At 51.4% G+C, this 13,690-nt stretch overlaps 1 protein-coding gene across 2 annotated transcripts; it reads left to right on the top strand.

Annotated features, from left to right (window-relative positions):
• Nucleotides 1-9,787: 9,787 nt before the first annotated feature.
• LOC123043676 (protein ENHANCED DISEASE RESISTANCE 4) lies at nt 9,788-13,053 on the top strand. 2 transcript variants are annotated; one of them, XM_044466197.1, is made up of 4 exons: nt 9,788-10,155; nt 10,291-10,467; nt 10,577-10,709; nt 10,740-13,053. In XM_044466197.1, the coding sequence occupies exons 2-4, from the start codon at nt 10,338-10,340 to the stop codon at nt 12,736-12,738; spliced, it is 2,262 nt and encodes a 753-aa protein (XP_044322132.1). In that variant the 5' UTR covers nt 9,788-10,155; nt 10,291-10,337; the 3' UTR covers nt 12,739-13,053. The 2 variants fall into 2 exon arrangements, with proteins under 2 accessions (XP_044322132.1, XP_044322131.1); XM_044466196.1 differs by having other exon boundaries at nt 9,797-10,155; nt 10,577-13,053.
• Nucleotides 13,054-13,690: the final 637 nt, after the last annotated feature.

The following is a 13,690-nucleotide window of genomic DNA, read 5'->3' on the forward strand; positions in this document are numbered from 1 at the left end:
AATGCAGTTTTGGCATCCATTTGCCAGATTTCATAAAATGTGGCAATTGCTAACATGATTCAGACAGACTTAAGCATAGATACGAGTAAATAACTCTCATCGTAGTCAACACCTTGAACTTGTCGAAAACCTTTTGCGACAATTCTTGCTTTGTAGATAGTAACACTATCAGCGTCCGTCTTCCTCTTGAAGATCCATTTAATCTCAATGTCTCGCTGATCATTGGGCAAGTCAATCAAAGTCCATACTTTGTTTTCATACATGGATCTTATCTCAGATCTCATGGCCTCAAGCCATTTTGCAGAATCTGGGCTCACCATCGCTTCTTCATAGTTCATAGGTTCGTCATGGTCTAGTAACATAACTTCCAGAACAGGATTACCGTACCACTTTGGTGCGGATCTTACTCTGGAAGACCTACAAGGTTCTGTAGTAACTTAATCTGAAGTTTCATGATCATCATCATTAACTTCCTCACTAATTGGTGTAGTAGTCACAGGAACAGATTTCTGTGATGAACTACTTTCAAATAAGGGAGCAGGTACAGTTACCTCATCAAGTTCTACTTTCCTCGCACTCACTTCTTTCGAGAGAAACTCCTTCTCTAGAAAGGATCCATTCTTAGCAACGAATGTTTTGCCTTTGGATTTGTGATAGAAGGAGTACCCAACAGTTTCCTTTGGATATTCTATGAAGACGCACTTCTCCGATTTGGGTTCGAGCTTATTAGGTTGAAACTTTTTCATATAAGCATCGCAACTCCAAACTTTAAGAAACGACAGCTTAGGTTTACTGCTAAACCATAGTTCATACGGTGTCGTCTCAACGGATTTAGATGGTGCCCTTTTAAACGTGAATGCAACTGTCTCTAATGCACAACCCCAAAACGATAGTGGTAAAACCGATAAGAGACATCGTAGATCGCACCATATCCAATAAAGTGCAGTTACGACGTTCGGATACACCATTACATGTGGTGTTCCATGTGGCGTGAGCTGTGAAACTATTCCGCATTGTTTCAAATGCAGACCAAACTCGTAACTCAAATATTCTCCTCCACGATCAGATCGTAGAAATTTTATTTTCTTGTTACGATGATTTTCAACTTCACTCTGAAATTCTTTGAACTTTTCAAACGTTTCAGACTTATGTTTCATTAAGTAGATATACCCATATCTCCTCAAATCATCTGTGAAGGTCAGAAAATAATGATACTTGCCGCGAGCCTCAACACTCATCGGATTGCATACATCAGTATGTATTATTTCCAATAAGTCAGTTGCTCGCTCTATTGTTCCGGAGAACGGAGTCTTTAGTCATCTTGCCCATAAGGCATGGTTCACAAGCATCAAGTGATTCATAATCAAGTGATTCCAAAATCCCATCAGCATGGAGTTTCTTCAGGCACTTTACACCAATATGACCTAAACTGCAGTGCCACAAATAAGTTGCACTATAATTATTAACTTTGCATCTTTTGGTTTCAATATTATGAATATGTGTATCACTACGATCGATATCCAACGAACCATTTTCATTGGGTGTGTAACCATATAAGGTTTTATTCATGTAAACAGAACAACAATTTATTCTCTTACTTAAATGAATAACCGTATTGCAATAAACATGATTAAATCATATTCATGCTCAACGCAAAAACCAAATAACACTTATTTAGGTTCCACACTAATCCCGAAAGTATAGGGAGTGATGATGATCATATCAATCTTGGAACCACTTCCAACTCTCATCGTCACTTCACCCTTAACTAGTCTCTGTTCATTCTGCAACTCCCGTTTCGAGTTACTAATCTTAGCAACTGAACTAGTACCAAATACTGAGGGGTTGCTATGAACACTAGTAAATTACACATCAATAACATGTATATCAAATATACCTTTGTTTACTTTGCCATCCTTTCTTATCCACCAAATACTTGGGGTAGTTCCGCTTCCAGTGACCAATCCCTTTGCAGTAGAAGCACTTAGTCTCAGGCTTAGGACCAGACTTGGGTTTCTTCACTTGAGCAGCAATTTGCTTGTCGTTCTTCTTGAAGTTCCCCTTCTTCCTTTTGCCCTTTTCTTGAAACTAGTGGTCTTGTCTATCATCAACACTTGATGTTTTTCTTGATTTCTACCTTCGTCGATTTTAGCATCATGAAGAGCTTTGGGAATCGTTTCCGTTATCCCTTGCATATTATAGTTCATCACGAAGTTCTACTAACTTGGTGATGGTGACTAGAGAATTCTGTCGATCACTATTTTATCTGGAAGATTAACTCCCACTTGATTCAAGCAATTGTAGTACCCAGACAATCTGAGCACATGTTCACTAGTTGAGCGATTCTCCTCCATCTTTTAGCTATAGAACTTGTTGGAGACTTCATATCTCTCAACTCGGGTATTTGCTTGAAATATTAACTTCAACTCCTGGAACATCTCATATGGTCCATGACATTCAAAACGTCTTTGAAGTCCCGATTCTAAGCCGTTAAGCATGGTGCACTAAACTATCAAGTAGGCATCATATTGAGCTAGCCAAACGTTCATAACGTCTGCATCTGCTCCTGCAATAGGTCTGTCACCTAGCGGTGCATCAAGAACATAATTCTTCTGTGCAGCAATGAGGATAAACCTCAGATCACGGATCCAATCCGCATCATTGCTACTAACATCTTTCAACACAATTTTCTCTAGCAACATATCAAAATAAACATATGAAAGCAACAACGCGAGCTATTGATCTACAACATAGACATGCTAATACTACCAGGACTAAGTTCATGATAAATTTAAGTTCAATTAATCATATTACTTAAGAACTCCCACTTAGACAGACATCTCTCTAGTCATCTAAGTGATCACATGATCCAAATCAACTAAACCATAACCGATCATCACGTGAGATGGAGTAGTTTTCAATGGTGAACATCACTATGTTGATCATATCTACTATATGATTCACACTCGACCTTTCGGTCTCCGTGTTCCGAGGCCATATCTGCATATGCTAGGCTCGTCAAGTTTAACCTGAGTATTCTGCATGTGCAAAACTGGCTTGCACCCGTTGTAGATGGACGTAGAGCTTATCACACCCAATCATCACGTGGTGTCTGGGCACGACAAACTTTGGCAACGGTGCATACTCAGGGAGAACACTTCTTGATAATTAGTGAGAGATCATCTTAAAATGCTACCGTCAATCAAAGCAAGATAAGATGCATAAAGGATAAACATCACATGCAATCAATATAAGTGATATGATATGGCCATCATCATCTTGTGCTTGTGATCTCCATCTCCAGAGCACCGTCATGATCACCATCGTCACCGGCACGACACCTTGATCTCCATCGTAGCATCGTTGTCGTCTCGCCAACTATTGCTTCTACGACTATCGCTACCGCTTAGTGATAAAGTAAAGCAATTATAGGGCGTTTGCATTTCATACAATAAAGCGACAACCATATGGCTCCTGCAAGTTGCCGATAACTCGGTTACAAAACATGATCATCTCATACAATAAAATATAGCATCACGTCTTGACCATATCACATCACAACATGCCTTGCAAAAACAAGTTAGACGTCCTCTACTTTGTTGTTGCAAGTTTTACGTGGCTGCTACGGGCTTAGCAAGAACCGTTCTTACCTACGCATCAAAACCATAACGATAGTTTGTCAAGTTAGTGCTGTTTTAACCTTCGCAAGGACCGGGCGTAGCCATACTCGGTTCAACTAAAGTTGGAGAAACTGACACCCGCTAGTCACCTGTGTGCAAAGCACGGCGGTAAAACCAGTCTCGCGTAAGCGTACGCGTAATGTCGGTCCGGGCCGCTTCATCCAACAATACCGCCGAACCAAAGTATGACATGCTGGTAAGCAGTATGACTTGTATCGCCCACAACTCACTTGTGTTCTACTCGTGCATATAACATCAACGCATAAAACCTAGGCTCGGATGCCACTGTTGGGGAACGTAGTAATTTCAAAAATTTCCTACGCACACGCAAGATCATGGTGATGGCATAGCAACGAGAGGGGAGAGTGTTGTTCACGTACCCTCGTAGACCGTAAGCGGAAGCGTTATGACAACGCGGTTGATGTAGTCGTACGTCTTTACGATTCGACCGATCCAAGCACCGGACGTACGGCACCTCCGTGTTCAGCACACGTTCAGCTCGATGACGTTCCCCGGACTCCAATCCAGCAAAGCGTCGGGGATGAGTTCGGTCAGCACGACGGCGTGGTGACGATGATGATGTTCTACCGGTGCAGGGCTTCGCCTAAACTCTGCGACGATATGACCGAGGTGGAATATGGTGGAGGGGGGCACCGCACACGGCTAAGGAACGATCCATAGATCAACTTGTGTGTCATGGGGTGCCCCCCTGCCCCCGTATATAAAGGAGCAAGGGGGGAGGAGGCCGGCCCTAGGAGGGGGCGCGCCAAGTGTGGAGTCCTACTAGGACTCCCTAGTCCTAGTAGGATTCCACCTCCCTTGTTGGAGTAGGAGAAGGGGAAAGAGGGGGAGAGGAAGAAGGAAAAGGGGGGCTGCGCCCCTTGTCCACTTCCGACCAGAGGGGGGGCGCAGGCCTCCTTCCTTTTGGCCTCTCTCCTCTATTTCCGTATGGCCCAATAAGGCCCATATACTCCCCGGCGAATTCCCGTAACTCTCCGGTACTCCAAAAAATACCCGAATCACTCGGAACCTTTCCGAACTCCGAATATAGTCGTCCAATATATCGATCTTTACGTATCGACCATTTCGAGACTCCTCGTCATGTCCCCGATCTCATCCGGGACTCCGAACTCCTTCGGTACATCAAAACTCATAAACTCATAATATAACTGTCATCGAAACCTTAAGCGTGCGGACCCTACGGGTTCGAGAACTATGTAGACATGACCTAGAACTGTTTCTGGTTAATAACCAATAGTGGAACCTGGATGTTCATATTGGCTCCTACATATTCTACGAAGATCTTTATCGGTCGAACCGCATACGTTGTTCCCTTTGTCATCGGTATGTTACTTGCCCGAGATTCGATCGTCGGTATCCAATACCTAGTTCAATCTCGTTACCGGCAAGTCTCTTTACTCGTTCCGTAATACATCATCCCACAACTAACTCATTAGTTGCAATGCTTGCAAGGCTTAAGTGATGTGTATTACCGAGAGGGCCCAGAGATACCTCTCCGACAATCGGAGTGACAAAACCTAATCTCGAAATACGCCAACCCAACATGTACCTTCGGAGACACCTGTAGAGCACCTTTATAATCACCCAGTTACGTTGTGACGTTTGGTAGCACACAAAGTGTTCCTCTGGTAAACGGGAGTTGCGTAATCTCATAGTCACAGGAACATGTATAAGTCATGAAGAAAGCAGTAGCAACATACTAAACGATCGTGTGCTAAGCTAACGGAATGGGTCAAGTCAATCACATCATTCTCCTAATGATGTGATACCGTTAATCAAATGACAACTCTTTTGTCCATGGCTAGGAAACTTAACCATCTTTGATTCACGAGCTAGTCAAGTAGAGGCATACTAGTGACACTATGTTTGTCTATGTATTCACACATGTATTATGTTTCCGGTTAATACAATTCTAGCATGAATAATAAACATTTATCATGAAATAAGGAAATAAATAATAACTTTATTATTGCCCCTAGGGCATATTTCCTTCAGCCACTTCTTGCAATATGATGGTGGCCTCTTTGGTGTGACCTTAATACATCCTGCGCAAACCTTTGGGAAAATTCTTCCATTGCCAATGCATGCAATCAATTGAACCAAACATAACTGAAAAACCTCTTGCCTCTTCAATAGCCAACAGCTTTTTCTGCATCTTGCACATTTGGTTCTCTCAGACACTCTGCTCCAAACACCTCCACCAAAGCACGGGCAAACTTAACAATTGTCTTTAAGCATGTGCTCTCCCCCATCCGGACATCTCACTAACGGCATCGGCGGCGGTACTAAGTGCAAGCATGCTCATAACAGCCATGCATTTCTTCTTAGCAAAGAACGACAGTTCTCCGCAACAATTCCTGGTGAGCTTTGAAGTAGGGATCGTGTTCCTCCACTCCTTCCACCACACCCAAGAACAAGAGTTTGCGCATATAGAGGCATGGACGATACCATTCATCGGGAATGTTGGTTCGTGATTAAAGTAGTCCTTGTAGAGCAGTCGTGCTCTGGAGACCCGATCCCGGTTTAGAACTCTTCTTCTGTTAATCGAACCCTTGAAGTTTAGATTGTGCTCCACCTCTCGGCCCCATTTCCCGTTGGATGCTCATGATCATCAACATCTCCACTTCTTCGTCTGAATCCTATGAATCGACGATCTTCATTTGAATTAATTAATCAAGCCTTGTCGGTGCATACTTATCATTCAATCAACCATCTGAATCCATTGTCTTGCCTACAAAACAATCATAAAAATTTGGTTGAACAATGTGTCAAACTCATTGAGGGCAAGATGCACTCCGAGAGGAGCCGAATGTACCACAGAGGTGTTCGGGCTAACTAGAGTGTATGTGGCGGTGAGAGTATAGGGGAGAAGTGTTGTCACGCATGCTGATGGCGTTGATGGCTCGGTACGGCAGCGAAGATAAGGGAGGGCCGGCACGGACGAGGGAGAAGAGAGTAGAGGAAAATGGCTGGTCCGACAGGTCAAGGGGGATTTGGTGCAATTTACGGTGTGTCCTTCCTGTCGGGTCCGACGTGACGGACGCGCCCGGGCTTACCCATATCTGCCCCACATTGTTCTGGTCAGCCCGAAGGTTTAGCGGTGCTATGTGGCGCCCATATGGTTCGGGTTTTCTTGACTGGTCGATGATCGGGCTGTCCGCACGGGCTTATAGGGGGTTTAGGGAGTCCGGTTGTAGATGCTCTAATATCGCTAGCTTACTTCACCAGTCTTCTTTGGCAACACGTCTTTAATCCCCATTTGTCTATTTATCCTCTCCAGTCCGTTTGGACTACTGTCCGTCATAGCTCATGATCCGGATTTGATGTCTGATTTTGATTGGCTTTGGCTCCTATCACTGTTTGCAGACACATCCACGTGATAATGTGTGCTTTGGTGGGAGTTGCTCTGACTAGACACCCATGACACATCTTCAGCTTGGACTGAAATAGTATATAAGTTGCATCGTGTGGAGATAAACATACACTTGCCCTTCTGCTGATATCTTTTTAGAAAAGAAAGAGCATACGCTCGCCTTCAACTTGGCGTTGTAGGGCATGGACACACGCGGACGCGATAACTTTCGGAAATGTTAACGCCCACACGTGTGGGTGTTAGCCAACTCGCCCACACGCCTCCATCACCGTCCAACGCTTTTTGCACGAATCTTGGTATAAAATGTCTGATTTTATGCGCCAGGTAGGACAACTCGTGTGTGTGGCATGTGGGAGTTCGCCCATACGGCCGTTTTCTCTCCGCGGCCAACGTTCGTCAGTCGGGGCGTGCGATGAAACTGTTGTCGCGCCCGCACGCCACACACCACTCCTGTTCCCCATCTCCCACGACTGCCATTCTTCCACTCTCCCACACGCAAGCTGTCATTTGCTATGTTTTTGAAGGGTACATGGCAACTGCCCTATTTGTGATTGTAAGCATATGGCAACTCTCTTTTTACCCGAATATGTTATTGTTGCCACGTCTGTTTTTGTAGCGTTAGATGGCAACTGTCTAGTGTTAGTAGGTGGCAACTCCTAAAGATACCACCGTCACCCACATGCCTGTCTCCTGTCCCACACACCAAAAGCCATCAGTTGTCATGTGTTTTGCAGGATACATGGCAACTGCCCTAGTGTGCTTGTAAGCAGATGGCAACTCTCTTTTTACCCGTAACATGTTTTTTGCCATGTTTTTTAGTGCTACATGACAACTGTCCAGTGTTAGTAGGTGGCAGCTCTTAAAGTTTTCCAAATCATGTTAACTGTAGTTGTCCGACATGGCAACAGCTGCAGTTGCCCAAAAATGACATCCGACACTTGACCTAAAATGGCAACTGTAGTTGTTCGACATGGCAACTTTAGTTCAGCAACATGGCAACTGCAGTTCAGCAACATGGTAACTGAAGAGGGTCCGGACCATGGCAATCGTGACGGGACGCGTGGTTACTGACATGCGGGGCGTGTGGCTCGTAGGCGGGGAGGGGCGACGGCCGAGACCGGTCGTGCAGGCCGCGTGCTCGCTCGCCCGGACGTGCTCGTGCGGGGCGATCGCGCTGCACCGGACGCGCGGGCTCGTGCGGGCTGGTTCCTGTCCATGCCACACGAGGCATGCCGGCGGGTTCCTGTCCACGCTATACGTGTGGCAGTTATCGGGACCCATAACTTTTTGGATGCAAAATCGTCACGTTCTAAACGACCATGAGAACACTTCCAGGTTTCCCGTACCAAGGGACCAGCAGTCGCGTTGCCCGTGTGTGTAGCCGTGTGGCCCCGCGGACCAAAAACAACTCGCTCCTGGACTCCGGGTCCCGGCGACGAGCCGAGCGCGTAGGTGGCGGTAGGTCGCCACCCGCGCCGGTTGGTGGCGGTGCCATGCCAGTGCGCCTCTACAGTTCGTTCGCAGCTGCAGTCCTATGCGGGGCCACGCCACGCCAGGCGGCCGGCGCGGCACCGCACCGCACCGTCCGTGCGCGCCGCCCGTGGCCACGCGGACGCACGCCCGACGCCCACCGACGGTTCTACACCACAGGCATCCAATCCCGAGCTCATCGCCGTTGACAAAACGCGCGGCCTGCCTGTCTCGTGGCACCGACGACGGCGACGAGACGAGAGCGTGCCGCCAAAAATCACCTTTTTCCATTTCAAGCTCAGGCGGCGGCGCCCCATTTATTCGGCCCGCGTGAATCGTGATCCTGCTACGGTGTGCTGTCGCTGGTGCGCCTGCCTCACCATCTTCGGCAACACAATAAGTCGATGACAATCCTTGTTACGTGAACCGGTCGTGCGAGGCCGAACTTCTTCCGGTCACCACCCACGACTTTCGCCGCCTGTCATGACAAGTCCTTGTTTATACCTCACTCATTTTTCTCATCCCTTCTTCTCGTAGTAGTAGTAGCACAGACCAAAACCTTACTACTATTCCATTCCTCACTGACTGGGTTGACGAAACAACGCGGCTTCCGTGCACGGAGGCCCGAAGCAAAGATAAACAAAGAACATGACGAAAACAAACGCAAATCTAAGAATTTGTGCCAAGTGCTAGTAGGTGCCCAGATGCCAAATCCATGGCCACGCATAGTTTACTCCTGCTACGACCATCACGAGGCTCGCACGGTCCCTCGAACCTGCTCCGAAAACGACGGCCCGGCGCGCGCTCGCAGTGCGCATGGCAATGCCGGGGTGGGGGCCGCGGAGCCAGATTTAATCCGTTTCCCTCCCTTTTCCTGGTGATGGTCTCCTCCCAGCTCGCGCACCGCGCGCGCGCGTGACAGCGACACTGAGCGGGCGCGCGCGTCAGCCGCTACGTCCCCAGCCGGGCCCTCGCCGCAGAGAAGGCGAGGGCAGCGGTGCGCCACACGCGGCTCCACGGCGGACGTCCAGAAGTGCGACCGCGACGACGCGGTGGCAGCGTGACTGGCGTCGGCGACACGGTCGCCTCGCCTCCCCTCCCCGCGGACGACCTGGCCGTGCCACTCGATCGCTCGCCAGCGCCAACGCCAAATCCCGCGGCCACCGGTCGTCCCTGTCATTGAAGCGGTCAGCCGCGCACACCACCCCGCCTCCTTCCTCTCCCTCGCCCCACCAGCGCATATAAATATTTCGCCGGAGCGCACGCATCGTTTTACATGAGCTCAGCTTCTCCGTCTCCATTCCGATCCTCGCCATTATTCTATTGCTCTTGCTCGCTCGCCCAACAGGGACGCGTCTCTCCGCCTCCTCGCTTCCATCACACGTACTCCTACAAGAAGCCGATCCGCATCGTACTGTCCGGTCTGGACTCCCGACAGTACACCCTCGACGACTAGCGAGAGCTGCCTACATATAGCTAGCTTCCAAGGATTGGGTTTGGAGGAGAGGCTGCTCGATTCCGAGGAGGAAGAAGAAGCTGCAAGAGCACGCAAAGCGGGACGTCTCGTTCTCGTCTCGAGTGGACGCCGAGGGGAAAGTGGGGGATTTTGAGGTGAGTGGGTGCGCTTTCTGTTAGCTGTGCTCGAGTGCCTCCCTCCTCTTCTTCCTCCTTTCCGGAAACAACAAACTGGGTGAAGAAATTTGTGCCAAAGTGCTAACGATTTTATGCTTTCTTCTGTCAACGCAGGCAGCGATTCTCGTCGATCGTGTGATGCTCTTGGGCCTTCTCGGCTCATGGCGATCTCGGACACCGGCGCCGGCGGCGGGGCTCGCCACGTGAGGTGCCCCAGGTGCCGCAGCGTCCTCCAGGAGCCCGCCGGCGTCCCAGTCTACCAATGCGGCGGGTGCGGCGCCAGCCTCCGAGGTAAATTCACGGTCCGCTCCGGTGATCCATGGGATCTTCCATGCTTCCGTTTCCATGTCGCTTATCTTGTCGCCGGTTTCTGATTGGATTTCATTTTGTGGTTGCGCAGCGAAACTCCGCAGCGGCGACACGCAGGCCGCGGCCGGCAGTGCCGCTCCGTCTACAGAGAGCGTCCTGCAGTCTCCTCGCCGGAACCAGGCTCGGAGCGGCCAGTTGGGCGGCTCCGGGGATGTCGCCAGCACCAGTGGCACGACTCCCGACGGCCCGAGAACCAGTGGCACGACTCCCGACGCCCCGAGCACCAGTGGCACGACTACTGACGCCCCGAGCACCAGCTACCGAGGCGCCGGCACCACAAGCCGACGCGAGGCCGGTGATCTCACGCCACCGGCGAGGAACCACCACTCGTCGGCGCAAGTGCCGCCGGTCGTCGAGAGGAAGGGGCGTGACCAGCATCGGAGTGCCGATCAGGCGGAAGCTGCTGGCAGTTCTCAACCTCGCGTGACAAGGGGTGCGGTCAGTGCTCCCAACGCCAGTGCTCCTCCGTCTTCAGCGAGTGCCCTGCCGTCTCCTCGCCGGCACCAGACTCAGAGCAGCCACCTGGGCTCCGGGGATGTCGCGAGCACCAGCGGCTCCGCCCCGACTCCTGATGTTCGAACCATCAGCCCCCGGGACGCCGGCACGACAAGCCGACGCGAGACCGGCATGGCGCTGGGCACCAGTGGCGATCGCACGCCAGCGAGGAAGCATCACTCCTCGGCGCAATCGCCGCCGATCGTCGAGAAGAAGGGGCGTGATCACCATCACCGGAGTGCCGATCAGGAGGAAGCTGCTGGCAGCTCCGAACCTCGCAGGGGGAGGGGTGCGGTCAGTGCTCCCAACGCCGGTGCAAACTTCGCCGAGATGCAAGGTTCAGAGAGGGGACGTGAAGCCGAGCCTGAAACTGACGCCGCGAGGAAGAAAACTCCAAGTCCAAGCCCAAGCAAAGCGGCTGTCGGAGAAGCTGCACCAATGCCTGATCGTGCCGCGGATTCCCGGTCTGCACCGGCTGCGGTGAGCTGGACACGGCGAGATGATGCCGCGGCGGCGCAGGTGCCGGCTGTTGCCGAGGAAAAGGCACCGAGCCCTCCTCGGCACGCGCCACAGAAGATGAGTCCCCTCCACGAGAAGATCCTGAAGACGGTGGACGAGCTGAAAGGCGACCTCTCCGAGCTCTTCAGCCAGTCTCCGGAGGCCAAGCCAAGGACACCATCCCGTCCGCCTCGTCGTCCCAGGCAAGAGGGACACGCCCATCACCCGGCCATCCCTACCAGCAGAGCTCGCCACGCTGCCGCCGCCGCCGCTCTGCACCATCGCGGCAACGCGGGCAAGCACGGACAGGCTACCCTCCGCGGTCTGCCGTCGCGGCGGTATCGGCGGTGCAGGGCCGACCCGTGCGGCGGCCACGACGCGCGCCCTGCAGGAGCATGCCGGCACAGCTGCTGCGACCACGTTAGGCCTGAGTGCGGCAGCTGCAGGGGACACTGCTGCCGTCCGTCCAGAGCGCAGGAGCCCGCGCGGCCGGCCGCCGCGGAGGCCAAGAAGCGCGCCCCGCCGCCGAGGCACCACTGCCGGCCGGTCCTGAAGGGCGCGCCGTTCATCGTCTGCTCCAGCTGCTTCACGCTCGTCCAGGTGCCCGCCGGGTTCGCCGTGGCGAGCGCCAAGGTGCGCGACCTGCGGTGCGGCGCCTGCTCGGCCGTGCTCTCCTACTCCTACCGCGACCCGGACAGGAAGAAGCCCGCCGACAAGTGCAGCACGGCCGGCTCCTCGCCCGCGCGCCACGTCGGCGCGCGGCCAGACCTGTTCTCGTTCATCGAGGACTTCGCGGCGGAGTACGGGGCTGACAGCTACTCCACCACGGAGGACGAGCAGCCGCTGCACGTGTCGAGGAACTCGTCCTTCGACACCGTCGTCGCGGCGGGGGAGGAGGCGGCGGCGCGGCGGCACAGCCACAGCCTGCACCGGCTGATGGGGTACGGCTCGGCGAGCGAGCTGCTGCTGCGGCGCTCCCCGAGCCTGTACGAGTACGGGAGCCCCGACAAGAGGTCGACGCCGCCGTCGGACGCGAGCATGCGGCACGACGACAGGAAGGGGAAAGCCAAATGCGTGGATGACTTCACCGGCGACGAGGACTCGGACGACAGTTGCACGCTGAGGCGATCGAACGGGAGAAGAGCCGGCTGGACGCCTGGCCATGGGGTTCCGGCGGCGGGAGCCATCAGGATCAGGTAGCAGCAGAGGAGCTCGAGCTCGGCTCGTCGTATATACTGTAGAAAAAAGATAGTTTCAGCTCAGGCGATGGAATTCTAATGGTATTTTTCAGGTGTTGGAATTCTGATAGACAGAGTGAATTGTTGTTTAGTTTTACCATTTGGTTAGATGGGTGAGGTGGTGTGCACATTTGGTTGATTTCTTCATTTTTGAGTGCAACAATGTTGCAGAAATGTAGATACTCAGTCTCTCAATGCTGTGATTCTTCTTCTGAGGATAAGGGAAGATCTTCAGGTCCTTTCTGAAAGTTTTAAGTGACCAAGTACAGTTCTAAAATCGAGTTCATGTTCGTTTGTTACTTTTAACTAGCTGAATGTCTGTACGTTGCAATGGGATAACAGAAAAATTACATTGACAAACAAGGTTTTAATATGAAAACATGTGTTGAACATGATGATTATTCATAAAGTGACCAAGTACAATTCTCGACGCCTTTCTATCTACTTCTCCTCTCGAGCCACCTCCATCATCTTCATCTGCCTTTGCTCTAGCATTGTCGTCACTTCACTACAAAAGTCGGTCATTTTTCGCCCTACCATCACATGGGCATCTTTCTAAAATTTTAACATATCTATGAAACAATCCTCACGGACTTACGGCAAGGGCTATAATGCCCGGCCGTGCCCCGTAATTAGCTCGCGGGTACCCTCACGGTCAACCTGACTGCAGTAACTCTCGCGGGTACCCCTCGGGGCCGACCCGACTTCAACAAAGGTCCGAGGTAAAGTCAAGGTGACCGTGTGTCCGTAACATCAAGGGGAAACCCGAGGAATCACCCTCGATGGATTCCTACTAGATTTAACCGCCGAGGTGAACCTGAAGGAATCACCCTCGAAGGGTTCACACTTGAGGTGTTGCACGACAGAGTCGTCATCGGGAGTGGAGAAGTAGGAATCACCCCCCGTAATCCACG

The sequence above is a fragment of the Triticum aestivum genome, chromosome 2B (assembly GCF_018294505.1).
Source record: "Triticum aestivum cultivar Chinese Spring chromosome 2B, IWGSC CS RefSeq v2.1, whole genome shotgun sequence".
Classification (NCBI taxonomy): Eukaryota; Viridiplantae; Streptophyta; class Magnoliopsida; order Poales; family Poaceae; genus Triticum; species Triticum aestivum.